This window comes from Spinacia oleracea, chromosome 1, assembly GCF_020520425.1.
Source record: "Spinacia oleracea cultivar Varoflay chromosome 1, BTI_SOV_V1, whole genome shotgun sequence".
NCBI classification, from domain to species: domain Eukaryota; kingdom Viridiplantae; phylum Streptophyta; class Magnoliopsida; order Caryophyllales; family Amaranthaceae; genus Spinacia; species Spinacia oleracea.
The window spans coordinates 130056951-130084224 of record NC_079487.1 but is presented as its reverse complement, the minus strand read 5'-3'; the positions used below and the strand labels follow the sequence as shown (position 1 = coordinate 130084224).

Genomic DNA, 27274 nt, shown 5'->3' with positions numbered 1-27274 from the left:
CACTCCGATTTCCGGCCCGAAACTGGAACTAAAGGAAAGACTGACATGATGTAATGGTAACCCGAAACGAAGAACCTCTGTTTGAAGTGAAAATGGGCTACTGTATAGATTTCTGCAGGAGTTTTTACTTTTCAATATGCAGTACCAAAATCATAACTGGGGGCTGTATCATTTCCATATAGAATCATAATTTTTACATGCTAATATCTGTAAATTTACCAGATTGTGGATGATGACTTCCTTGTTCGCGTTGGCTGAGGAAGTCAATCCTGAAGTCCTACTATACAGATCTGAGACTGACAATGTCACATATACAGAGAACATGTGAAACACAGTCTTATTCTATTTTACTTATATGGAGTACATTTTTATTCGATTTCTTCCGAGGGAGTGGGGGTTGAATCTTATGCATCTCCACGAAGAGTTTATTGCTGCAGCTCCCAGCATATCTTGATTTCAGACTAGCGAAGGAAGCCTCATCATGCGTTGTCCCTCCATTACACTGCAAAATCCATTTTTCCTTTTAGATTTTTACTTTGTAATTAAAAAGCTCATTGTAAATTAATTGATCAGAATATTGTAAACTAATGTCGTGACAAAAAATGCAGTCGGATGAAATGATGGATATATGCATTACTGAGGAGTTTGAATACCTCTTGACGTAGTAGTAACAGAAGTCTGCCAAGATGAAAGTATGAACCACCTCAGAAAGAAGAGCCACCAGTAAATAAAGATGTCCGTTCCCTATTTGCGTTAGGATTTCTCCCTTGCTGTCAATAAGCTGTATGTAGTTGCAAAATATATGGAGATCAGTCTAGGAATATTAGACAACTTTCAATACGGAGTATGACATACAGTAAAGTAAAGGGTGTATTATGAATTCCTGACCATAAATATCCAATTTGCGCATGAGAGGAATCTTGCAACACCCAAGGCAAAGACATAATGAGCAGTAAATGGTTCAACAATCTGTGACAGAACAATTTTAAAGAAAATGTTAATAAGGAATTAGCAATAGCTGCAAATGCTCCATAGCTTGACTTGAAAAGATATTTATATCTGTGATCCAAATGTAAATCAAATACAAGCAGTCTAATAATTATTTATGAAGTGCAAACTTCACACCATCATTTAGTGTTCAACGCCTTCAAACTATAAGTACAGAGAGTCACCTAATTCAGCAACGTAAAGTGGTTGTAAACTACGATACAAATTGCATAGAAAATGCAACTATCCAACTAAATTCAAGATTTGCAGTTATGTAAAATTGTCTAAAGAAAATGAATTAAAAGAATCGATCAATAAGAAGCAATTTAGCAATTGTTTCTAAATGCATGAGAACAAGTAGTTCATCACACTTTTGCCTACAAACTAATCAACTTTAGGCAAACTTGTTTACCAATGTAAGCAAACTCATGCTTTGCTAAAAATGGACTTGAATAGATGGCCAAAATCAATGCTCAATTCTGAACAACACATGAGCCAATTCACACTCTTACTGAAACTAACAAAGAAATTTGTAGGTTGCCATCCACTACCTGAAGTGAGCTTGTTTATGGTATAGACATTACAAAACATATTTCCAACGTATACAAGCTCGTATTAGTATAACAAACCTTAGCATTTTGTATTAAACGAAGTTGAGGGAGCACTGAAACAGCTTCAATTGCCATAAGATACACAAACAAGAATCTTGTGAAAATGTGAAGTTGATATCCAGGATGGCCGATTACCGCAACAATGGCACAAGGCACCAACTGCGAAAAACAAACATAACATGTCACTGTCATTCGTGCTATGGTCCATATCTCTATACTTGCAAGAAGTATACTAGACTTAACAAATACATTTGTAAAAAAAAATAAAAAATGTTCACACTAATAATTCTTTGTGATGTCAGGTTTTCTTTTCAGTAATGCATTAAATATAGATGCATTATAGTAGGAAGAGTGTACATATGCTTGGCAAAACATTGTCAAATTAATTAAGTATATTGAAAAAGAAAAGATCTAATACTGGGCAAGAGAAAAGTTGCTTACCACGTAATACAAAGGCATGTTATCAAGCTCTTGCATGTAGGTGTCCTTTAACTTAAATCGTACCATATAGATCACCCATAGAGTACATATAAGGGTAATTGAGTCAAGTACAACATGTAAATCACGTAAGAATCCAAAATAAGCTACGATTCTCATGATTAAGTATATAGCCGTTAGCTCCTGGGTCTTCAATGATAGACCTGTGTGAAGATTATTCCATAAACACTCGGTATAGATAACTGGAAGACTGAAGATAAAGTAGTATGATTAATACACTGAACTGAACAAGTTAAAGAGTCAAGTTTTGCTTTAGAAATTATAGGAGTAACCTATTTCTATTATCAGTTTCCACCTTTCAATTTATTCCCAATCCCCCAAAACAAAAAGGAATTTATTTGGATGGGATAGAACTCCCTATTCCACCCTTAATTCCCACATACCAAACACCCCCTAGATGAAAATGATCATTTGATTGTATCATTTGAGCAACTGTGTTCTTTGGTTGTTACTTGTTAACTATGAGGTCGAAGAGGAGATTAGCATTAATTCTATAGTAGTTAGATTCTGATTCCTATATAGTCCATCTAGTTTAATGCTAACTTCGGGATTCAGGGTTGATGCAAAAAGCTTTCAAAAGCTGCCAGGATTTCCCAGTAAAGGTTTCGTCAACTATGAGGTCTTTGTCATCTTTATTTGGCAAACCATCCTCATTCCCACTTCCATCATGACCTTGAAAGAGACGTTCAAAATGAACTCATTTTCATCTTACATAAGGAAGAAAGTCTTTAGCTTAGTAGAAATAATTGGGTTCCCAAAGAAAGAGAAAATACTTGTTTCTTCCATAAAACAGTCACTGTGAGAAGGCAAAGAAATAGAATGAGAGCTATAAATAATGATGTTGATGATCCAGTTGTGCTTGCTATCCGAAATTTCTTTGTCAATCACTACTCTTACTGTCATGAAAATTGTGCTCCTAATCAAATCCCACCATCTAGCTCAATTTCAGTAGGTTTCCCTCTCGTGGACTTAGAAATAAACAATGCCTCACCGCATTTACTACCAACGTTCCTGGGAGATAGGTCGTCATGTCACATGTGTGTGTAGCGATCCTGGTTTCTACAAGGTAAAGTACCCGATAAGTTGTGTCATGCCCTCATTTGCCTTAAAGCAAGACCATCCAGAAACGGTCAAACACTTTCGCCCGATAAGTCTATGCAATACTTTGTACAAATTGGCCACCAAAGTCTTAGACTCTTAGTTAATAGGCTTAAACCCTTCCCCCAATCGGATTTCTAAAATCAAAATAGCTTCATCAAGTGGAGGGGGATATTGAAAATAGCTTCATCAAGGAGAGGGGGATGGGCGAAAAACGAGTCCTTCCCCCCACTCAAGAGGTCTTCGCAAGGAGACCCAATGTCAACCTATATATTTAACATTTGTCTGGATGCCTCCTGCATGATTACCAAAGCCTTTGAGTCTAGTTTTGGACTATCTTTTGGTAGGTTCAGTGTTACATAATACCCTAATCTCCCTGCGAATTGCGATCCGAAAAGAGCGAATTATGGTCGATTTTCACCTATTTTTGTCCCATTTTGGGCGAACCGCGAATTGAAAAAGCGAATTACGTTACACTGGGTAGGTTGAAAAAAGGTCCCAATTTCCCATTTCCTCTTTGCTGACAACCTTCTTCTCTTTTATAGGGTTGATGAAACAATGACTTCCACTTTGAAAGAGGTTCTTGGTACTTTTTGTAACCCGTCGGGCCAAAAAATAAATGAGAAAAAAAGTTGCATTACCTTCTCCCCTAACACCCCATTGGATACTAAATTCCTTTTCCAAATCACTATTATGTGAGAGAGAGTGAGGAATTAGACCTCTATCTTGAGATGCCTATTTGGCTGTTTCCTATAAGCGCCCAACGAGAGTCAAGTGCAATTTACGGTTGAAAAGGTGCATATGGAGTTAGCTGTTTGGAAATCAGAATTCCTTTCTAGCCGGAAGACTTTTCCTTGTTTCTTCGAGCCTAAAAACTATCCCCAATTACTATACGCAATTACTACGCAAGCCAATTTTCTTCCCATTGTCACTCTTAATGATCTTGACAAACTTGCAATGATTTTCTTGGGCAGAGAATGAAGGGGAAAAGAGGTAACACTTAGTCTCAAAAGCTAACACTTCCCTTCCAAAAGAGAGAGGAAGCCTATGAATTCATAGTCATCTCACTTCAACACTATATCCAGGGAAAAACTGGGATGAAAAATAAGTCACAGGGATGAGAATTAAGCCACTCTCTGAATCCAGCCCAAAAATGTTCATCCGAACCATGTTACAAAATTTGGGTATAATTGCCCGGTGTGGAAGAGTATAGGTAAAGGGTGAAGAATAACATATATTGGATGTGGGAAGGATATCTCTTTATGGTTTGATAATTGGCAAGGCATTGGGACTTCGCGTAGACTAATACAAGGTCCGCTCCACCATGGAAAAATTACCACAATTGTTGCTTCTTGTATTACTAACAACACTTGGTGTTTTGATTCCATTTCCTTCTAGGTGCCCTGTGCCTTGCTTGACAGAGTTTTCAGCCTCCATAACCTAAACTCAAACACCCATGATTTTCCCTCTTCCCCCTTTGTGTGTGAAAATCGCTTCTCCTTGTCATTTGCCTACGAAGCTGCCACATTGCACCATAACTCCCCCTCAGTGCAGTGGCTTTGGAACACCATGATCCCATCCAAGTATTACGAGAGATTGTGCTAAAGCATGGGAAGTTTGGACCATGATTGATCATTCTAACTTCTATTGGGAAGGGGATAACAAACTTACTCATTTTACAATATTTTATTACGAGTAATTAAAGATCAATATGAAATGGAAGTATAACTCCCCAAGAAAAAACCAAAACAGTTAATTCACTTCTCCTATGTTGTGAAAATTTGAACAGAAAATGAAAACAAATTAGTGAAATTCAAGACAAGATATTTTCTTCCAAATGATCTGTATATATTTTCTTCCAAATTAGTATCTTTATGATGAAAATGTGCTCCAAAACAAATAATCAACAATAAAGATGTAAAATTTCTATGTCATTAACAAAATTAAAGAGTAATTCAATTCAATTAACATTTAAAAATTGAAAAGAAATATACCAGAACAAGTTTTGGTGACGGAGAGCTTGTAAGTTAAGACCAAGATTCCAGCAGAATGAGCAATTTGAGTAAAAATAAACATGTTGTTTTGGCCTTTGACGGAAAATTTCAATATAACGAGCAATATTAGCGCTGCAACGACGCTCATGGTGACTTGCTCTCGCACCGATCGGCTTCGAATCCATCTTCCTACCCGCTTCACCGGCGTCGGAATTGCTCTTTTATCACCCATCTCTGTACTAATTCTACAATTCTATTCAATTCAATTGTGTACCAGATTTTGGGGAGAGAGAGGGAGAGAGATGGAGATTGGAGAGAGTGAATGAGTGAGGACGGGAAATTATTGGAATTGATTGACTAATTCAAGGGGAAGGGAGGGGCTGCGCTAAGGTCGGAGTCCTGAGGTTATTGTCGTGAGTTGGACCCATGTTTTTGGCTACATATCAAATACACTACCAAAGTAGATAGGAATAGGATTGTCTATTATCAAATAGGACTGCCTTATCCTATGTACGCGAGAACGGATTTGATCCGAATCCGACCCATATCCCAAAATTGATCCAATTAGAAATGATCTTGCTGATATAAAATATGCAAAGTAGTTGAAAAAGATTTATTTTTGCACTAGAAAACTGTCGATGAGTACCGAGCCGTTCCGAGTTAATCTCATTGATTGGGAAATTTTTCCAATCAAATGGCATTTTCGTAAATAATTGATGTTTTTATTACGAAAATGCCATTGAATGTGGGTCAAAGTACAATAACATGTCATCAAATATGGGCCACATGTACGGTCATTATTGTATTCTCATAATACATCAACAACTATATAATATACAATAAGCTTCTACAAATAAACAATCCACAATTATAAATATACAATCAATCACTTACCAATAAACAATATTGCATTTTAGTAATTCATCAGCAATCATAAAATATACAGTCAACGATAAGTGGTATACAATCAACACCGAATAATATGCAGTCAATAACTACAAATATACAGTCAACACGTACCTACCATTATACCACCTAAAGTTTTCAAGCAAAATATTTACGAAAATGCCATTTGATGGAAATTTTTTCCAATCACTAAGATTAACTCGGAATTTCTTATGAGTACCTTAAAAACAAATTTGAGTAATAGTTGATGGATATAACAACCTGTACCCCTCCAATACTCGACCAATACTGTACAGTAAATTTTTTACCCGAATATACACGTTCCAAAATAAACAAGAACTCGAACCGTACAATCTTATAGCATTTGGTCGGACGGTCGCCTGTCGGAGTATTGTACAATATACAAGTCAATCCTTACTCAGAGCATACATACAACGATACAAGTCACACTTTTTTAGCCCGTTGTATAAACAAAGACTTGCTGATTATATTAAATGAGGAGGAGATTAGAACACGCAAAGGTCACAAACTAATCGTCCATAAGTTTAGACAAGGCTGATTATATTATATTGTTAATTAAACCCTTCATTATCTCTTGTCCACTAATTGTTAGTATTTGTTTAGCTATTTGATATCTACACGATTTGATGTTGTTTGTCAGTCTGTGTGAATACAATTTTCTATATTGAATCGAATTTCTAACTGTCAGATCTATATATTTGATGATTTTACTAGCCATTTTTCGCCTATCATAAACCCGACACAATGCACACCGACTTTTGTCATGTTTCAGGCACGCAAGCTTGGCACGTGTAGACGGCTCGACAATAAGTATTTATAATTTTATATACATGCTCGTGTTGTACAAATTCAACTACACGGAGTAGCGAAAAATAGTTTTAGGGTTCTTGGTACATGTCACATTTTGGTAACACGATACGTCTGTACTGACCATACATCTGGGTGTGTAATAGAGGCTCGCCTCAATCAATATTGAAGTTTACAACTTTACATATGCAATATTCTTTATTTCTTATTGATGTTTGATCAATTTGCTAAAAGAATATTCTGAATCTAACTAAAAAATTTGAGGCAGAAAACATACAAGTCGATGTTGCTGTCAAATATACAGAGAATATAGCAGGGATTGAAACAAAGCAAGGGTGCAGCTAAGAAACTTGATCATCCATGAACAATATCAACCTCAGACCAATGATGGCAGCCTCATCGTGCGTTGTCCGTCCATCACACTGTAAAATCCATTCGATTTTTAATTCTCTGTATTCGTAAAATTGTGAATTCAATTCAGGAGTGTATGTTCTATATGTACCTTTTGACATAGTAGTAACAAAAGTCCGCCAAGATGAAAGTTTGAACCGCTTCAGAGAGAAGAATTACTAGTAAATAAAGATGTCCTTGCCCTATTTGCGTTAGTAAATCTCCTTTGGTGTTTATAATCTGTATGCAGTCACAAAATATGGCTGTCACTCAAAAAAATGTTTAACAGAAAACATTAGGGATAGTAAAACGCAGGGACGATGTATCCTTAATTACCAGGATAATCCAATTTGCACATGAGAAGAATCTTGCAACACCCAAGGCAAAGACATAGTGAGCAGTAAATGGTTCAACCATCTGCATAACAAAAATTTACAAAATCAACAAGAAATTAAGGAGAAAAAGAACGTTAACTTAGGCCCCGGTCAGTAAAGTAGTTTCAGTTTTTTTGTTGTCAGTTTTCAAAATCAACATGATTACTATAAGATGATTATTTTTTAGTTCATGATTCAATCTAAATCATATGACTTTTAAAACCAAAAACCAAAAAATGGAAACTGGCAGTGATACCAAACGAGATTGTTTCCTGCAATCAGTAAGGAAAATGTTAATGATCTAGCTCAATTCAAGATTCGCGATCATATGAATTTCTTTACAGGAAGTGAAATAGAAGAATAACTCGTCTAGGAAGAACTAAACGATTAATGTATGAGCGAACTCAACTCGTGACTGTTGTGACTCTTACAGCGACAAATAGGAATTTCTAAATTTTTAGGTCTGTTACTGAAATGAGCTTATGATACCTTAGCATTTTGTATTAAGCGAAGCTGAGGGAGCACTGAAACAGCTTCAATTGTCGAAAAATACATGAAGAGAAGTCTGATGACAATGTCAACTTTCCATCCTGGATGGCCTACGACTGCAACTACGGCACAAGGCACCAACTGTGAACACCAAATATATGCATGTCACTATACATTGTTCATGGTATGGTTAAGTTAGCAAAACCAGACTTTAACAGATACAAAAAAACGTGTAAAACCAGGAAAAAACAGAGAAATTTTCAGCCATTTGATTCCAATGTGGTTGCAATTAAGAGAACCATTGAATATTTTCGTTTGGAAAACCGTTTTCACACGTAAAACTTAATACATGAAACAAAATTGCGTACCACATAATACAAAGGCATGGTGTCAAGCTCTTGCATGTAGGTGTTCTTCAACTTATACCGCATCATATAGATCACCCACAGAGTAGAACACAGGCTTATAGAATCAATTACAAAGTGAATTTCACGCAAAAGAGTAAAGTAACATATAATTCTCATGATTAAGAATATCGCCGTAAGCTCCTGAGTCTTCAATGATAGACCTGTAACATGTGAAAATCATCATCTTCATACATACGAAGCAGTTTACATTAGAAATTAATTGTATTTCTCTAAGAACAATTTGTAACAAATAGGATTAGGAGTACCAGAACAGGTTTTGGTGATGGTAAGCTTGTAAATTAAGAGTAAAATGCCAACAGCATGAGATGTTTGTGCAGCAAGATAGAAATGTGTTTCTCTTTTCACAAATATTTTCAACAACACCAGCAATCCTAACGCTGCAACGGCGCCCATGCTCACTTGCTGCCTCACGGTTCGGCTGCGAACCCATCTCGTAACCTTCTTCACCACCGTCGGGGTTGCCGCCGCCATCTTGTCCCCCATTGATTTTATTTTGACTTTTTTTTTTTGGGTGGTAATAATTTGGTCAGAAAGAGAGAAAAATAAGGGGAAAGATGGGATTGATTGGTTGACTTGCTATTTGAAGGGAACCATTAGCCTTTGTTATTAGAGTACATACTTGTATTATAATGAGGACATAAAGGTGAGGCTGAGTTGTTTTTACCCAAAAAAACAGAAGACGAATTTCTTAGGCAAATTTCTTCTATAATAAAATGTAATGAAAAGATTTGAAAGGATACAATATGTTCAGAACAGTTCATTTGTGCTAAATATGATCATAAATTAATACTCTCATTAAAAATAGCCATTTAAATAAAAATAAACCTTTGTTTAGAACTTCTTATTCTTAGAAGTCAACCAACGACTAACCATTTCACGAACACAACCAACGACACAGCCTCACATTGCAGTCGGATTGGGCTCATACCGGCTGACAGGCTACCTATGGCTTGTGAGCCCAATTCGGAAACATGGTCTGACCTCTGGGTGACCATTCGAGTCGAAACCACTCATGGTTAACAAACAAGCTGATGTAGTGTGACTTAAAACAAATTGAAGACTCACTTCCTTATTGATGATGGGTGACAAAGCAAATCCTTATTTACACAGAAAACCCTGAAACTGAGAGCATACAAGTCTATTTTTCCTACTGATACATAAGAACATACAAGGGCTTGCAATCACATTAAACGTCGAACATGGGGGGAAAAGTCTCATCCCTCCCTGAACTTTTTTAAGGGGAGAAAGCAAGACAAACTCGAGGATCTTCGTGAAGAAAGTTTATGGCTGCAGTTCAGACCATTGAAGGTAGTCTCACCATGCTTCGTCCCTCCACGACACTGTCAAAACCATTTAGTTATTAGATTTTGTAATTTGTTACAATACCAAAGAAAGTTAAAGGGGGTAAAAGGAAATGGGATTTTGTAATTTGTTACAATACCTAATGCTACAATACCTCAAAACAGTGTTAAATGTGGAATTTTAATAGATTCAGTAAAATAGATAGACCACTCAAGATTAGAGTATCTTCACCAAAAACTAGTAACTGTCAATCTGTGGCTATGATTAGTGAAATTTGAGCTAGATGGTAACAACGAAGGGAAAAATATACTCGTTTGTGAATTCCAGAATTAACATACCTCTTGATATAGTAATAACAGAAATCTGCCAAGATGAAAGTTTGAACCACCTCAGCGAGAAGAGCAACTAGTACATAAAGATGTCCTTTCCCGATTTGCATCAGAATTACTCCGTTGCTGTCAACAAGCTGCATGTAGCAGAAAAATAAGGTGGTTAATCGAGAAATGTTAGACAAATTTATGACATATAATAGCGCAAATTAAATTTTCTTTTGATCAATTTACAATATATTCATCAATGAGTGATTTAATTTAACACTATGAGTGGGAGGAAAATCAGTGACTGTACAGTCTGTAGTGTTATTCCATCTTCTAGGTCCATGACCTGGGTTTGTAAATTGGATACTTGAGAAAGTAAATTGGATACTGAATCCTTACCATGATCAACCAATTTGCACAGGCTAAGAATCTTGCAACGCCCAGGGCAAATACATAATGGGCGGTAAATGGTTCGACCACCTGAAACACAAAGGAAAAACAAGGAGAAAGAGAAGATTTGATTCTTTTATGGACTATCAAAGAAAATAGTAATTAATCAATGTTACTCATGAGGCAGATACATAGATAGAAACGTGAAGTTTGCTTCTAATTGTAGTAATTACTGCTACAATTATGAGCATGCACATTGCCACGATTATAATTAAATATGCATGAATGACTATAACCAATTACGTGTTGGTTCAGTGGTGATTGGTGATTGGGGATGAACTTGGTAGGGCGGACAACGTGTTCGATCCCCCGCAACAACAATTGGGAGGGGATTAGAATCTATCCACCCAGAACTCGCCCCGAATCCGGATTAGCCCTAAGGGTGAACCGGGGGGTAACACAAAAAAAATAAAAAAATGAATGACTATCATGAACTCACCCAGTTAAACTCCTACTCCTTATAAGGTACTTGAGCGCTTTACCACGGCAGGCCTAAATTGAGGAATGACTCAACTGAACAATCTAACTTCTCACTCAACCCACAAATTAATATAAAGAAAGTTCGAAGATTTTCATTATTCTACTATCCGAAATGATGATCTTTATCAAAGAAAGAGTTTATAACTTGAGTATCAAAGCTAGACTTACAGTACCTTAGCATTTTGTATTAAGCGCAGCTGAGGAAGCACTGAAACGGCTTCTATTGTCTTAGAATACATATAGAAGAATCTGAAGCCAATGTTAACTCCGAATCCAGGATGGCCTATTATTGCAACCACCGCAGAAGGCACCAGCTGTAAATAGCAAAAGTTACATGTACATCCTTATTAGTTATTACTCATGCTTAGTAATATCTGAGATAAAAATAGTGCAAAAGTTGTCCATTGATAAATAATGGCACAAGGCACCGGATTCATTTCTCTCCTTTTTCTGTAAAATACAGTTGTTTTGGAGTATTACTTACCACATAATACAAAGGCATATTGTCAAGCTCTTGCATGTAGGTTTGCTTCAACTTAAACCGTATCATATAGATCACCCAGAGAGTAGATACAAGGGTTAGAGAATCAAGTATTACGTAAATATCACGTATGAGCATAAAATGGCATGCGATTCTCATGGTTAAGAATATTGCCGTTAGTTCCTGAGTCTTCAATGATAAACCTGTGAAGATCATCAAGGATACACACACAAATTACTAGAAGAATGCATATATACGTGTATGAATGTACGATAGATAGCCTAAATTGAACTAAGGAGCCACTTTTTGTCAAAAATATTTAGTAAAAATTGTCATCAGCCCCCCCAACTATTAAACAATTTTTAAGGATGACATTTGAAAATGATCCTTACTCGTAATTAACCTGCTCAACCGGTTAACATAGCCACGTCCAACTCAATACACAGTTGAGTGGAGAAAGAAGGGTGGCATGATTGAGTTTTGGTGGCTATATTAACATGAAAAAAGATGACACGACATGATCCGTACATGAAAAAAGTGGGTCAATGTTACTCCCTCCGAATACTTACAACACTTGAATTTCTTAGCCGTTTCCGAATACTTGCAACACTTTTACTTTTGCCATGGGTCCACTACATCTTTTTGCTAATCTCTCCTTTTATCCCACTTGCACATTAATTTATTCATATCCATGTACGTCCTACCCAAAACATTCCTAAAACTATGCGCAAACACAAGTATTCGGAACAGAGGGAGTAAGAGTTAATGATTCATTATTTAAACGTGTTAACACGACATGAATGACACGATTCAGGAGTTACATTAGTGGTAAGTAGGGATGGAAATATACAGTGATGATCTAATAATCCGCTCACCCACTATAATTAAACGGAAAATCCGAATTAAATGGAGAAAAGCGGGTAATGGGTGAAGCGGGTGATGGATGCGGGTCGGATGCAGGTGATGTTTTTTCATCCATCACACGACCCACCACCCGTTTATCACCCATTTATTTTATATATTTTTTTATTATTTTAAACATAAAAGGTGTTGGTAAATCCAATATTTGGGTTTGATTAATTTTTTTGGGTTATAAGTTATGTGTAATGAGAAACAATTATATGTTTTGGAAGTAAATGTAGGTACATAAGCTTTTTATGTGGTTAATAGTTTTCACCCAATCCACCCGGTTCACCGGCGGGCGATGGATGGATGGAACGTGGGTGATAAGTAAAGCGGGTGATGGATGGACCGGGTGGAGCGGATGAACGCGGGTGAATGGATGGCAATCACATCCGAATCCGAACCGAGTCCGAAGGAAAAAATCCGATCCGAATCCGAGAAAAATAGTCCTAATCCGATAAAAAACATTCGAATCCGAATGGATATAGATCGGATATGGAGTCTGCAAAGACTCCGATCCAAATCCGACCCGAGTCCGAATCCATGTCCAAATCATACTTGAAATTATTTCAAAGTGTATTATTTTTCGTACATAACTTTTTTTTAAAAGGATGTTCCTACTTTATTCTAATATATTTAATTAAAGCGCATATATTTGTAAATTATTAATTTATTAGAAACTCATTAGATTTTAGTAAAAATATGATTTTTAATTTATTTTAAAATTAAGAAATACAATTTCTATGTAAGTAAAGTTAAAGCATGATTTGGATTTGGATATGGATATGGATTCGGATTTGGATATGGATGTAGTTTTTTGAGTCCGAATTTTAAATGGATTTGGATATGGATGCACTTTTAGAGTCCGAATTTTAGATGGATCGGATTTGGAGTTTACCAAATCCGACCCGAATCCAATCCATTGCCATCCCTACGGGTAAATCTCACCTATTTCTATCCCTAGTGGTGAGACTCCCAATACGAAACTGACATGACCCAACCCCCTTCAATAAATAAATAAAAGAAATCGGGTGAACATTAATCAAACAATAATAGTGTGACTGTGTGAGTACTGAATAGTTAGTTAATTAGGTGTTGTTACATACACTTAATTGAACAAATGGATGAACTAACAAACAAGGTGTTGTTGCACCTGCCAAGCTTGCACGGGCTACACGGCCACGGGTACTCTAAATATAGTGGACCTAAACTCCGTTACACGCGGCCCTAGCCCTGGCCCCTGGGGACCGACTGTCACTTTTCTTTCTTTTGTTATTGTATTAACATGTCAACATTTACCTCACTTTCTGAACATTGTCACATTATGAGTTACTACTCTGTACGAGTTTATTACCCCATATTTTATCCAAATTAGCAATACTAATCTTACTGTGAGAAACAAGAATGACTTGAATTCTTTATTAAAATTCTAATCCGGACCCTACAATTCAAGAGTATACCGAGTACTCCGTATAAGGAATTAAAAATCATGTCATCATTAATTTTAACATGTGTCATTCATTGTCGTGCTTTTCTAATTAAATGCAGCCCGAGTAATGACCATAACTTCGCGCTCGGGCCGGCCCGCCCAATTCCATATCTCTCCCGGCGACACATTCAAGAACTACGCCCCAATTCCCCAAACCCTTGACAAATTCTATTTCAGTTTAATTTTAATTTCAGAAAAATGATTGAGATTTCAAGCAAAAAACAACCAAATCAAATAATGAGTTATAGTATTTTAATCAGGAAAGGATCAAAAATAGTTGTTGAATTGGATATTAATAAGGGGAAAGAGAAAATTACCAGAACAAGTTTTGGTGATGGTGAGCTTGTAAATTAAGACTAAGATGCCGATAGAATGAGCAAGTTGAGCAGCGACATAGAAATAAGTGTAATTTTTGACGAAAACTTTCATAAAAATGAGTAGTATGAAAGCTGCCATTGACGCCATGCTTACTTGCTGTCTCACCGATCTGCTTCGAATCCATCGTGACAGCTGCTTCACCGCCGTCGGACTTGCTCTTTTGTCTCCCATTATTTCTTTCTTCTCAGAGAGAGATTGGTGTTTGTTGCTTGACTAATGAAATTGTGAAGCTACTTTTAAGTTTTAAGTCTTAATTTACCCAAGCTGACAAGCTCAGTCGGAGAGCCTCTAGTGACGATCAGTTATCCTATAGGATAGAATATTGAATATAGTAGAGTTATGTTATAACTAGGCTATATGGTATAAGATAGAAGTCTATATGAATTATGAAACCTATGAATAATAGGAGATCTAGTTTGTATTATAAATAGATGCGTATGCTCACAAACACAAGGAGGAAGTACAAATATATATCAGATATGTATGGGGAAATACATATCAGAACATAAGATAAAATAGGAAAAATGACAAAAAAGTAATTAAATGGTACTTTTCTAAACACAAATGGTACTTTTTTTTTACATAATGACGGAGTACTTTTTTTACATGAATGGTACTTCCTTTTTTGTCTTTTAGCTATTTGTCTTTTAGTTGATATGTGTGTTTCCACACATATCAGATATGCGAAAAAACGAACCTCAAACACAAGACAACACAACATTATATTTTCCATCAATAATATATTTTATCACCCTCCTAAGTCGTAACACTTTGACTTTGGGTAGCTTACAATTAATACGTTTATTGCTTTATTTAATTGACTTATTTCAACTCAAATAATTCTGATAAGATATAAGAAATTTAAATAAGCTAAGATAAGTTCAGATAAATTACGATATGATAACTTTATAAAAAAAAATAGACATTTTCACATAAGTTTTACGATAAAATACACGCTCTAGATAAAATAAGAAAAGTTTAGATAAATTCAAATACTTTCAGATAATATAAGTTCGGACAAAATAAGACGAATATAACAAAACCTTAGTATTCTACATAGTTCGTAATTTGTTGAAAATTATTAGGTGCACCCGGATAGTCGGATACATGTAAAATATTCTCTGATTTGTTAGTTTTGTTGTCTACTTTCATCTATGCAAATAAAAAATACCGGGTCACAATAATTTTACAAAACTTAGTTATCAATAAAGCTCGAGGGGGGAGCTCATTCAAGCTTGAGCTCGAGTCAACCAAAGTCTTAACGAACAATGCTCGGACACAAATTAAAATTGCAAAGCTCGTTCATGCTCGAACACTTGAAATTCTTATCAAGCCTTCGAGCAATACTGGAATAGGTATATCGACCGGCATGTGACAACATACAGACATACATATAAATAAAAATAAGTTTAAATTACTTTTTACTACTAGAAGACTAAAATTGTATTTTATCACCTTAAAAGTTTTAAAAATTGTTTTGATTTTGGACGTACTACTAATACTTACTGAGTTATGATTTTGGACCGTCAAGGTCTAACCTATTTGGCTTCTCGCGAGTCCCAACTAAACTACATCTGCGTATCTGAGTCCATACACAGACTCACTTTACTCCTGTTTAGATCAACATCAATTATATGGAAAAACAGCATCTGATCGAACAGAATACATTCCTCCTATACAGATTAAGGGGGGAGTAAGAGTAACAATAGTAGATCAAATATCAGACGATAAAACAGTAGATCAAACAAGCAGTTTTATTTCTAATTCTAATATACAGAAGCTGCTTCCAGCTAAACATGAATCTCTATTGCCCTAATTCTTCACATTTACTCATCAAGTGTAGCTACAAACTGGACGCCTACTCTCCTTATTCCCTGATGTACAGGGGTTGGTTCGTTGTTGGCGGCAGGCAACTACAAAGCAAGCATTATGAAGATAGTTTATTGCCGCAGCTCCCGGAAACTTATCCTGGACTGGTTCAGACCATTGAAGGCAGCCGCATCATGCTTTGTCCCTCCACTACACTGCAAAACCAATTTCCAATTTACATAAAAAGTTAACAATCACTATGATTAGTGCAGTTTGACATACTAATGTCACAGATAAACGCGGCTGGAAGTATATTCAGGAATTTGATCGATGTACCTCTTAACATAGTAATAACAGAAATCTGCCAAGATGAAAGTTTGAACCACCTCAGCGAGAAGTATTATTAATAAATAAAGATGTCCGCTCCCTATGCTTGTCAACATTGTTCCTTTGGTGTCAATAAGCTGTATGCATGCATGATGTTGCAAAATTCATTCCGCAGTAAGTCAAGAAATCTTAGGCAAATATGTAACATGCATGACATATATCATACACCGAGAAATTGAGATAGAAGTTTATGCTGTATACTGACCAAGATAATCCAATTTGCGCATGAGAAGAATCTTGCAACACCAAGGGCAAAGACATAGTGTGCAGTAAATGGTTCAACCACCTGCATCACAAAATTAAAGGGATCATAAAATATGAGAAAATGCTGAATCATTTACGGAATAACAACAACAACAACAATATCATTATGCAAATATGGTAGTTCAATGTCATTTTACTTGAGCCCAACAAGGCTAATTTACCATCATCAAAGATAAACTCCACCTCTGCCAGAAACTGACTTCAAATCAAGCAAATACTCGGTTTTGAATGAAGTATGAGACACCACAACCAAACAACTTAAGTTTCAAATTTATCATTTTTCTACTACTTGTATCGAAATGAGCTACTTCAAGAAACAGAGAGATTATAAAAGTTTAGCTAAGTATCAAACTAGTCGATCTTACAGTACATACCTTAGCATTTTGTATTAGGCGAAGCTGAGGGAGCACTGAAACGGCTTCAATGACCTTACTATACATATAGAACAGTCCGCTAATTCCAACTCCAGGATTGCCTACAAATGCGATAACAAAGGCAGGCACCAGCTGCAAACAGGGAACAGTAACATGTCGGTCACTATATTTTTGTTTGTTTGACAAAACTATATTGTAGTTACTATGTACAGTGGTTAGCGACGATCAAAATCTAGAATAAGAAATAAAATTGCGTACCACGTAGTAGAAAGGCATATTGTCAAGATCTTGCAAGTAGGTATTCTTCAACTTATACCGTATCATATAGATAACCCAAAGAGTAGATCCGAGGGTTATAGAATCAAGTACAATGTAAATATCCCGTATGTACATGAAATGACATATGATCCTCATGATTAAGAATATCGACGTAAGCTCTTGAGTCTTTAATGATAAACCTGTGAAGATCAACAAGGACACACACATACTAGCTAGTTACTTGCAGAAGGACTAAATTGAACCAATTAGGAATCTCTTAATTTATGTGGAAAAAAGAGTTGGCCTTGGTTGGTTACTTGGTTGTTGGCTTATTCACTTGGTTAGTTAGACCGGCCATTTATATTTTCTTTTTTGTTCGTTGTTTATTTGTTTAAAAACATGTTTGGTAAAATCAGTTGTTGAATGTTATTAACTTTTGCGCCTTAAAGCCAAAATCTACTCCAAGCAGTTTTTAAACCTTGGTTCAAAATTAAGTTAACTTTGCTAGCTGAAGAAGCCAATTATCAAATATACTTCATCTTTTTTTGTTGTTTGACAAAATGAGAAAGCCAAAAACCTATAAAAAGTTGTTTGTCAAACAAGGTCTTTATCAGAATAGATGAACTATCAGAACTTATCAACATTTACAAATAACCCAAACTTTACCATGTCCAACACAGTGCAATAAAAACCAATGAGGTCTACGCCTAATGACAAAAAATAAGGGCATGAGTACGTTATGTCTCGTATTTGGAATGAATCCCCTTCCGTCATGGAAATATGCTTGTGTAATTTAAAATGCGGCCTTGTTGGTCACTGATACTAAAAAATGGAAATAGTTTCCTAACCATGGGAAACAAAGTTTGTTATTACTATAATTGGTCTTTACCAAACTTATGAAAACATTAAACACCCCCGTGTTGGACATGAATTTTGGTGTTCAATTTATTACTCCGTATAGTTATTATATGAACAATAAATGTAACTACTACGTATGAGTGTAACGGGTGTTAAAGAAAACTATTAATTTTGGATCCACACTAATATTATTGTGAATCAGGTCCATACAAGAATAATCCATTGATGAATACATGTGGATGGTTTTGTCGCCATTGGACTCTTATCTATTCCCAAGTCCAAAGTTCCCAAGGGTTTGGTTTACATTTTAATTTTGTCTTATAAATACGCACGTGGAGAGGGTTATGTTCCTCGTGGTCACTCAATGATGATGGACATGGATATGAAACTCAATGCTCTAACAGTCTAACTGTTCTTGAATTAGTCATCTTTTTATACTTCTTCTGTTTCAAAAAAATTATAACACTTTGATTAATACGTTTGTCAAGACGTAACTTTGACCGTAACATCTATAATTATTTTCTTTTCTGAATCTAGAAATTTAATATTATAAAATTATATAATTAAACCTATCCACCAACATTTTACTTATAACATCCACTTATTGTAAATAGTAAAAATAAATGATCAAAGTTAATATATGAATAGCGACAAAACTAAAGTTGTTGCAATTTTTATGAAACGGAGGAAATATTTGATTTTTTTTTCTTATTAATCCCTTTAGAATCTTTCATTATTTGTAATTTGTCCAACATTTACTCTACAATATACCCTCTTAAATATTCAAATAGCCAACTGGTTTACTCTCCAAATAAACCATAACTTTGGCCACTTAAATTTTTTCACTTTTTATTTTTGGTAAATCAAAGAATTTATGTCCATCCAAAATTTCCAGCCGTAAACAATTCTACGGAGTATTTACTAATTACTAGTATTAATAAGTAAATTTATAGAAGAAAACTAGCTTCCTGAAAAATAAAATCAAAACAAATATAGCAAGATCTCATATACCTATATTTATCGTTGCGTATAAATATAAAAATGAATAATTGAGTAGTAATTGACAATGGAAATACAGTAATTATTAATTAAGGAAGAGAGAAAATTACCGGAACAAGTTTTGGTGATGGTGAGCTTGTAAATTAAGACTAAGATGCCAATAGAATGAGCAAGTTGAGCAGCGACATAGAAATAAGTGTAATTTTTAACGAAGACTTTCATTAAAATGAGTAGTATAAAAGCTGCCATTGACGCCATGCCTACTTGCTGTCTCACCGATCTGCTTCGAATCCATCGCGACAGCTGCTTCACCGCCGTCGGTGTTGCTCTTTTGTCCCCCATCACCACCGCGCCGTTGTCTGATAGATAAAGTTAAGAATTGAGTAGAGATGGATGGAGAAATTAAGGTTATTGCTGGTTAAGTTGGTTGAGTTGACTAATAATGAAAGTATGATGCAACTACTTTTAACTTCTTATATTGTGGTCACTGGTGAGGCCGATGGGGACCAGGTGGAGAATTGATAAAATATTTCGTATATCCTTAATTACTCCACCTAATTTTTAATTCAATAAAATTTAGATAAGATAAATTTTAAAAAATAAGTGAAATTCGGGTGAATAAAACGCACTCTAATTGTATATTTTGATAGCAACTTTATATGTGCAACCAATTCACACTACAACTAATTGTATACGGGCATTTATCTATTTGTAATTGATTCATTGTTGAATGCGATTTCGTAACTAAAGTGCAAGGACGACAAAATGCCAAACGAAAATAATCATTGAAGGAAGACTTGGTTTATAAAAGACTAATGATTCTAACTTCTAAGAGAAAGGTAATGGTCAAGAACTCCCTCCATAATCAATACTCATTGCCCAAGTCATTGGTGACTCATTCTTGCAAGTTTTATTGTTTTTTAGTTATATGGTAATGGACTAATGGTAATTAGTTACATACGCATACTTGTTTGTAATCCTGTGCAATGCACGGGATTTTAGTTTGGCTAATGATAGAGTATAAAATTAATTTGAGGGCTTAGATCTTCAACTATCAGGTTAAACTTTTGGTTGAGGTGGTCCTTTAACATGGTATTAGAGCCAGTGTAACGCAAAGGCCACGGATTCAAATCTCACCCACCCCCCTTCAAAGTGGAATATTTCACGCTGTCTATAAAGAGGCCCGTATAATACTAAAATCTTGGAGCTCAACCAAAAAAGCTTTAGAACTATAGAAGTGGACAGAAAATGGATACGAAGTACTTGTATTTGTTAAACAATGAATTTTTTTTTGGGGAGAATCCAAAGGTGTATTGGAAGGTACAACATGGCAAATTGGCAATACCTTATTGGGTGGAACATGTAATAAGTCCTACGTGGTGGTTTTTAATTGGTTGTGGATTCATTAGTTTATGTGTCGCATTTTAGAATATTTTATTAAAAAAAATAGGGTGGGCAGTAGATACAGTTTTAAATAGAGATGCGCAGATGTCTTCATCATATGTCCTACAACGGAAACACATAGCCCTTAATAAGTTAATATACTGATTATTGGATAATGCATAATCATTGATGTTTAATTAAGATTAATTTCTATCAAAAAAAAAAAATTAAGATTAATTAAAGGAGGTGGGACTCGGAACGTGTATCACGTGACTACGTCACAATGGCTCATTCATACTCCGTAATTATATTGGATGATTTCTCATCCACACTTCCTACATTTTCTTTTATTTATTTTTTTCACAGGAAGACTTCAAAACACAAAACAAAAACCACAAACAAAAACCGTAAAGAAAAGAAGCTCACGAGTCAGTGAGTCACCAAATGCACGGGCGGCTAACTGATGGTCTGATGGGTCGAAAGACCATGGAGTAGCACTTCATCTGTTCTTTTTCAATTGACATGTTTTGATTTTAGTATTATTTATATTTTAAACGTTTACTTTTAATCGGATTTCGTTAGTAATGCATAACGACATAACTTTTAATCGGATTTCGTTATTAATGCATAACGACATAACGTAAGATATAGTAACGTTCTCAAGTAATATCTTGTTAAATTTCTCTTAATAAAATATTCATTTTTAATAACTTTTTCTTTTGCATAAATAAATATCCTAACACTTTAAAACATGCAAAGTTCAAGTTACTATTGCAGCAATAATGCTCTAACGATTTGCCCCCAACTTTCAAGCTTAACTACTGGTTTGCCCCTTCCCTCATATCATGACACGTGTCTTTGGGTTTTTCTCCTTGGTCTTAGCCTTCTGACTTTCTCTGGGAACTTCTCCTACTTCCATTTTCAGCAAACCCCAACTCTCTCATCTTTTCAAGCTCCTCTTCCCCTTTCACTGTTCTTTTGCTTCCATCTTCTTAGTAGTGACAAAGATATTACTTCCCCTCTCTGTCCCCTTTAGGGCGCGAAAACCCCAAATTAATATTTGCAGAGTTGCAGCTGCGAAATGGAGGTGACGAACCTCAGCAAACAAGTACGATTTCATCAATGGCGAACTAATTACTTCATCTCATAAATCAATCTCAACTTCTTCTTACTCATAAATCATAATGTTTGTTTGCTGTTCCATATTTTGTCAGTTGATTTCACTTGCAGTCCAAAGATGTCGATTATCAGGAGATCCCTGGAGAATTTCCGTCTTCCTCCGACAAATCACGGTTTCCGATTCCGTCTTCACTCAAATCTCAAGTATATTTTCTCTTTGTTTGTCTGTATATTACTTCGTATAATGTGATTATTATGCGCTCCAATTGTTTGATTGTATGCGACTAAAATTGTGAAATAAGGGAAACTGAATTTGGATGTAAATGTATTTGTTATTTTAGTATTTGATTATTGATTCCCCCAATGATTGATTAGTAGTTTGATGCTACCACTAATTTGAGTATGAATGTAGAGGATAGTTTATAGTGAAATTCACTGTAATTAATTGATTGTTTTGTGGGGTCTGAACAAAACCTATTTGGGTTGCTGACAGTTTCTGATACTGGAGTTGGAAGTTGCTTGAAAGAATTCCAGGAACTGAAAAGTGGTTTCATATCCCTTTTTTTTATTTTTTATCAAATTCGTTCTTCTTCAAGATTTCGTTGGTTCATGGCGAGCGATATGTTTCCAATGTGAAAATTTCCGTTTTCGGTGGGTTTGTTCTGTATGTTGTTGTTTTTCAGATGGTGAAATGCTTAATTATTTTGTTAAAAACTTTACAGTTTTCTTCTCCATCTCGGAGTTCGATTTGGCCGCACTCGCTTCCAATCTTGACCGGACGGAGCGGCAGATGATGACGCAAAATAGCTTTGTTGCGGCCTTGCGGGTGATTTTGGTTCTACAGAGTCCCACAATGTCTAATTAGGTGGCGATTTTAGCATCCAGGTAACAGTTTTTTCTCATAGTTTTTGTTCAGTAATTCGGCATTTTTTTGGCTTTACTTGTGATTTGATTGGGTTTTAGTTTTGGGATTTTTTGAATCTATGTTTTTGCTCAGTGAACTGGGATCCCTCGAACAATATGAATTGGATTCTCTTAAATTGAAACGGTTGGATGTATATGACCGTTTTTAGTGGCGGAGTTCAATCTCTCGAATCGGATGAATAGGAGAGATTTGGATGCCATCGATCATGGATTTTGTTAAATACCATTGTGTTTATTACTTTCAGTAATTCATTACCATAACTGGTTTTTAAAAAGATACTGCACTTATTACCTGTTTGCGGATTTCAATATGGACCACTCTTTGATGCATTCGTGTATAGCTATTGACAATCAAGCCAACTTTGGGATATGATAAGAAGATTTGATATATGCATTTACCTTAATGTCGAACTATACTAAGGCTTTTGGTTGGCTTTCATGATTAGATTTCTTTCATCAGTGACATGGAGCCTGATACCGTCAACACTTAATCAAGTATGAAATTTCCATATTCCGTGTATGTATTGGGATATAGATGGCTAGGATTGAGTACTGAGATTGGATGTTGAATCTAGGATTACTCAATATTTACAATGAGAATGTTTCAAAGCCAATACTAAATTCGATAAGGTTCTGTAGGTATCAGACCTGAACCATCCGAAAAGGTACAATAGTCATAGTACTAGCGCATTGGTTTTGTTCTTCTGAACATGTTGGGGCGGTTTTAAGTGGGACTATTTTTGTGTAGTGACAATGAGATACATATCGACTGCATATGAAAAGAAGAAATTATTGGAGCTTCCTCGTCGATGGCCTTTTATTACTTGGGGGAAATTACAATGTGTGACACGTATCCTTGGATATTCTCAAACCGTTTGCGGGATGAGAAACTTTTTGTGATTATTGAAACGTGTCCACTAAATTTGGTCTTTAATTAGGATTGTGCCTTTGCAGTCAACTGCTAATCATTCTGGATCCATACCTATGCATTGATTTTTCTTTTCCTTGTCATTTTGTCGCTACCTTAGGTTGAGCAACATTTTTTAAAACACAATGATGTTGGTTCATGGGTACATGATATGAATTGATGTTATGTATGAGTAAGGAGGTGCCATGATACTTGGTAATATTGATATCCTTGTTTTATTTGCCAATTGCCATTTAGTTTAAGCAGTTTAAAGTTCCTGCATGGTTACTATTTCCCTTATGTGATATCAATGCATTGTTATTAGTGGGAAACACCCTTAGGATACATTTCATTAATATATACTGATGAATTTCCTTTACCCTTTTAAGGATGATGGAACGATCGTGTTTTTGTTTTGGGAGCACGAGGTGCTACTGGTCTAGAACTTACGGTTGGGAGTAAGATTTTGAGGTGTCAGGACGATCCTTCTGCGGGTAACATTGGACTATCTCCAAGGTCTCAAGGTACATATATTTCTTATTTGATTGAAGCATCTGGATGCACTGTTGTATTCTTGCTCATGAATTACTTACTTTCCATATGCTTGGAGTGAAGCGTACATAGAAAGTTTTTGTATTGCATTTGATGTCTTATGTTGTATTTGATAGTAGATCTTCAATAAGTTCAGCAAGAATTTCTGACATCTGTTGTTGGGATGCAGGTTGGGAATTTCTTGATCATAAAAGAAGGAAAAATAAGATACAGTGACTTCATCGACAAGGAGTTGAAATTCCATACATTTGTTGATGGGCTATAAAGCCCACCTAGAGAAAAGTTCTCTTCTCTGCTTTTAAGAAGAACTTGACCAAAGAGATCAGAGTTTCTCAGTTCAACGATTATGTGTCCAAGAAATCAGCTAACCATCATGGTGAAGCTAGCATACAGAGTACAATTGTTGATATGGCACAGAGTATCGTGGGTGAAAATAACCTTAATCTTCTCATGCCAAATGGACAGTTTGGTATATGTAATCTGGTATGATAGGCTAAGTAGAAAGCAGTCCACTATTGTATTCTTTTGAACTGATCTTATAACTGTGTGAATTCAGTTGTTTTTTCTGATTTCCGTTATTTGATATTGCTATTCCACAGGGAGGAGAGGATGCTGCCATTGTCAGATAGATGTACACAAGGCTGACTGAAATCACCAGGGAATTGCCAGGAAAGACACTGGAATCACTTCACATTTAGTGGAACTATTGAGGTAGTGGATGAAGACAGTGCAAATGATGCAAGTGAAGGTGGCGATGTAACTCTCAGAATCACTGAACTGCCAGTTCGGAAGTGGACTCGAGATTATAAGGAATTTTAAAGAGAGACAGAAATCAAATGATGCAGGGAAGTGGACTCGGGATTGTAAGAGCATAGATGATTGATTCAAGAAGAAAATTTCGGGGAGAGGGACCTCTCAAATCGCTCTTTCGCTAGGCTGTTAGATGGTGTGTGTGCCTTTTACCTATTTTCTTGTACGATTGTTAGATTGATCCATTTCCTACTAAATGACTTTCATCATTAATTTTAACCATTTTTTCATGGCGCAAAAAGGCGCACTTTGAGGCACAAAAAGGCGCACCTCCCGAGGCACACACCATTTTTTTCACTTTTTTTTTCAATGAGGGGCACCAAGGTGGAACTCTAAATCGTCTTGTTGCGCCTTGAGCCTTTTTATACATTGGTGATCACTATTGTAGCAAACAGACCTTCATTGTCTTTGCCTTTGCAATTTTATTAACATGTTCTACTTCTACCATTTTCTTCTTTTCTATGTTTCTTTTTTTTATTTTTTTATTTTTATGATGCTCCTGATTCTAGGTAACATCCATTGTTCAAGTTGTTGAGACACTTCTTTGCTTGCATGCTGTTACTAAAATTTCCTCCTAGCCCAAGGCATTGGTGCAATGGCTTTTAGATGGCATGCGTTAGTAACTTGCAAGTCCCTTGATGGAGGAAGACATTCGATTTTGCTGAACTCATTATCAAATTATTCTGAATCGAATTTGCTGGATGAAAATGAAATAGTTAGCCATTCGCAATTCGCTTCGGTGTCTTCATATAATAAGAGGCAATCGTTTGGTAAGTTCATTTCATTTTTTTTCTTTTATTTTATTCTATCGTTTATTTCATATGACGTCTTGAAATTTAACGTATCAACATGATTGTAGTAGTAATAAACTTTTTTAAGAATGAACATGGTCTATCTCAGTGCTGCATAATGGCAGGGGAGGTTTGAGGACAAACTATCCTTTCATTTCTCATTCTCAGTTTCAATTTTCCTTTGTTTGATTTCAACACTATCTTATTCAAACTTTGTATTAATTAGTGGTTAACTTTAAAATCCTATTCTGAAACACTGAAAGGGGATAATTAAAAATACTATTAATACCGTCAGATGTCTAACTTTGAGGTGCAAAAATATTGTCCAATTCATCAGTTCTTGTACAGTTGTACCTCTCAAAACAATCATCAGGATAAGAGACATTATATTCATCGGATTTGAGACAGATTTATTTACCTGCACCTAGAACCATAGACCTAAGATTTATGGTTAGGACTTTCAAGATTTTTGTTGTTTGCTCTTCATAAGTTAGAGAGGATGTGAACACTACAGTTTCTAAGACCATTCGTGCTTTTCTAGCTATTTATTTCTTCAGAAGAGGAAAGACAATATGAAAAGTTTTTGGAATTAACCTACTCACAGTACTCATCATCATTTCAACTTCAACTTCTTTCCATTAGACTCGGCCAAAACCCCAATTTGTAGGTTGCACTCAAGCAGTGGAATACTGGAATTCATGGTCTTCTTCTTCTTTCTTTCTTTTTTTCCCTCTTCTTTATAGTTCACACTCAAGCAGTGGAATACTGGAATTCATGGTCTTTGATTTTTTTTTTTTTTAATTTTTTTTTTGTATTTGGTTCGGGAAGTGAGAAGATTTTGAAAGATTTCAATAGGGCAACACCTGATGCATTTGAATTACTGACAACAAATCCAGGATCACTGGCATCTCGTGCTATTTTCATATTTTGACTTGACTTGCACAGTTGTTGATTCGTTTGCAATATTAGTTGAAATTGCAATTGTAACAGCTCTAAATTCTGATCGAATTCCGATTGCAGTCAAATTACTCGGATGTCATCTACTTATTTGAGAAATACATGGAGTGTTCTCTCGAGGTAGTACACAGAGGAGTACGAGCAATATATCGAGAATATTCTATCAGAGGATAAAGGTATCTACATCATATCATGGTTTATTTTTACGTTTTTAAAGGGTTGGAGGGGGGGTGGTTTGTGCAGAGCCCTTATGTGTTTTGGTTTGTTTAATTTTGTTCATTTTTTTTAAAAAAAAGTTGCTCATTTAAAAAAAAAAAAGAACTTCAAATCCCTCATTATCTCAGGAGCAAAGTATACAAATGGGGTCTCGGTGCAACAAATATGGAACATAATATCTTAAACTTACATATAATCAAACAACAAATTTCTACAGCACTCTCAAAATCACAATTTAGAGAGTATACAACATCATGTGAACT

At 35.6% G+C, this 27274-nt stretch overlaps 4 protein-coding genes and 1 long non-coding RNA gene across 5 annotated transcripts; 1 reads left to right on the top strand and 4 right to left on the bottom strand.

Moving 5' to 3' along the window:
- Nucleotides 1-137: 137 nt before the first annotated feature.
- Nucleotides 138-5625, bottom strand: LOC110803320 (uncharacterized). The gene is made up of 6 exons (XM_022008827.2): nt 5189-5625; nt 2040-2239; nt 1617-1757; nt 889-969; nt 654-781; nt 138-502 (listed from the first exon to the last, which is right to left on the bottom strand). The coding sequence occupies exons 1-6, from the start codon at nt 5418-5420 to the stop codon at nt 457-459; spliced, it is 828 nt and encodes a 275-aa protein (XP_021864519.1). The 5' UTR covers nt 5421-5625; the 3' UTR covers nt 138-456.
- A 1282-nt stretch (nt 5626-6907) lies between these two features.
- On the bottom strand, nt 6908-9501 carry LOC110803337 (uncharacterized). The gene is made up of 6 exons (XM_022008848.2): nt 8849-9501; nt 8544-8743; nt 8176-8316; nt 7649-7729; nt 7425-7552; nt 6908-7344 (listed from the first exon to the last, which is right to left on the bottom strand). Exons 1-6 carry the CDS (start codon nt 9084-9086, stop codon nt 7299-7301), a joined length of 834 nt encoding a protein of 277 aa, XP_021864540.1. The 5' UTR covers nt 9087-9501; the 3' UTR covers nt 6908-7298.
- A 141-nt stretch (nt 9502-9642) lies between these two features.
- LOC110803328 (uncharacterized) lies at nt 9643-14700 on the bottom strand. Its single transcript, XM_022008840.2, has 6 exons — nt 14343-14700; nt 11637-11836; nt 11326-11466; nt 10622-10702; nt 10244-10371; nt 9643-9943 (listed from the first exon to the last, which is right to left on the bottom strand). The coding sequence occupies exons 1-6, from the start codon at nt 14572-14574 to the stop codon at nt 9898-9900; spliced, it is 828 nt and encodes a 275-aa protein (XP_021864532.1). The 5' UTR covers nt 14575-14700; the 3' UTR covers nt 9643-9897.
- Nucleotides 14701-16097: 1397 nt separating this feature from the next.
- Nucleotides 16098-19801, bottom strand: LOC110803311 (uncharacterized). Its single transcript, XM_022008818.2, has 6 exons — nt 19463-19801; nt 17496-17695; nt 17238-17369; nt 16805-16885; nt 16549-16676; nt 16098-16427 (listed from the first exon to the last, which is right to left on the bottom strand). The coding sequence occupies exons 1-6, from the start codon at nt 19692-19694 to the stop codon at nt 16382-16384; spliced, it is 819 nt and encodes a 272-aa protein (XP_021864510.1). The 5' UTR covers nt 19695-19801; the 3' UTR covers nt 16098-16381.
- A 1864-nt stretch (nt 19802-21665) lies between these two features.
- Nucleotides 21666-26964, top strand: LOC130466221 (uncharacterized). Its single transcript, XR_008926231.1, has 8 exons — nt 21666-21843; nt 21950-22058; nt 22577-22739; nt 24075-24209; nt 24407-24720; nt 24837-25183; nt 25557-25817; nt 26859-26964. It is a non-coding gene; the product is annotated as an uncharacterized lncRNA (long non-coding RNA).
- The last annotated feature ends 310 nt before the right edge of the window (nt 26965-27274 follow it).

Excerpts from the sequence above, each read along its gene's own strand:
- LOC110803320 (XM_022008827.2), bottom strand. The coding sequence starts at position 5,420 with ATGGGTGATAAAAGAGCAATTCCGACGCCGGTGAAGCGGGTAGGAAGA. Across the intron at positions 970-1,616 it reads GTTTAATACAAAATGCTAAG|ATTGTTGAACCATTTACTGC; the intron begins GTTTGTTATACT and ends GTTCTGTCACAG. Across the intron at positions 503-653 it reads TGTTACTACTACGTCAAGAG|TGTAATGGAGGGACAACGCA; the intron begins GTATTCAAACTC and ends TGGATTTTGCAG.
- LOC110803337 (XM_022008848.2), bottom strand. The coding sequence starts at position 9,086 with ATGGGGGACAAGATGGCGGCGGCAACCCCGACGGTGGTGAAGAAGGTT. Across the intron at positions 8,744-8,848 it reads CATCACCAAAACCTGTTCTG|GTCTATCATTGAAGACTCAG; the intron begins GTACTCCTAATC and ends CACATGTTACAG. Across the intron at positions 7,730-8,175 it reads GCTTAATACAAAATGCTAAG|ATGGTTGAACCATTTACTGC; the intron begins GTATCATAAGCT and ends TTTGTTATGCAG.
- LOC110803328 (XM_022008840.2), bottom strand. The coding sequence starts at position 14,574 with ATGGGAGACAAAAGAGCAAGTCCGACGGCGGTGAAGCAGCTGTCACGA. Across the intron at positions 11,837-14,342 it reads CATCACCAAAACTTGTTCTG|GTTTATCATTGAAGACTCAG; the intron begins GTAATTTTCTCT and ends TGATCTTCACAG. Across the intron at positions 11,467-11,636 it reads ATATGCCTTTGTATTATGTG|CTGGTGCCTTCTGCGGTGGT; the intron begins GTAAGTAATACT and ends TGCTATTTACAG.
- LOC110803311 (XM_022008818.2), bottom strand. The coding sequence starts at position 19,694 with ATGGGGGACAAAAGAGCAACACCGACGGCGGTGAAGCAGCTGTCGCGA. Across the intron at positions 17,696-19,462 it reads CATCACCAAAACTTGTTCCG|GTTTATCATTAAAGACTCAA; the intron begins GTAATTTTCTCT and ends TGATCTTCACAG. Across the intron at positions 16,428-16,548 it reads TGTTATTACTATGTTAAGAG|TGTAGTGGAGGGACAAAGCA; the intron begins GTACATCGATCA and ends TTGGTTTTGCAG.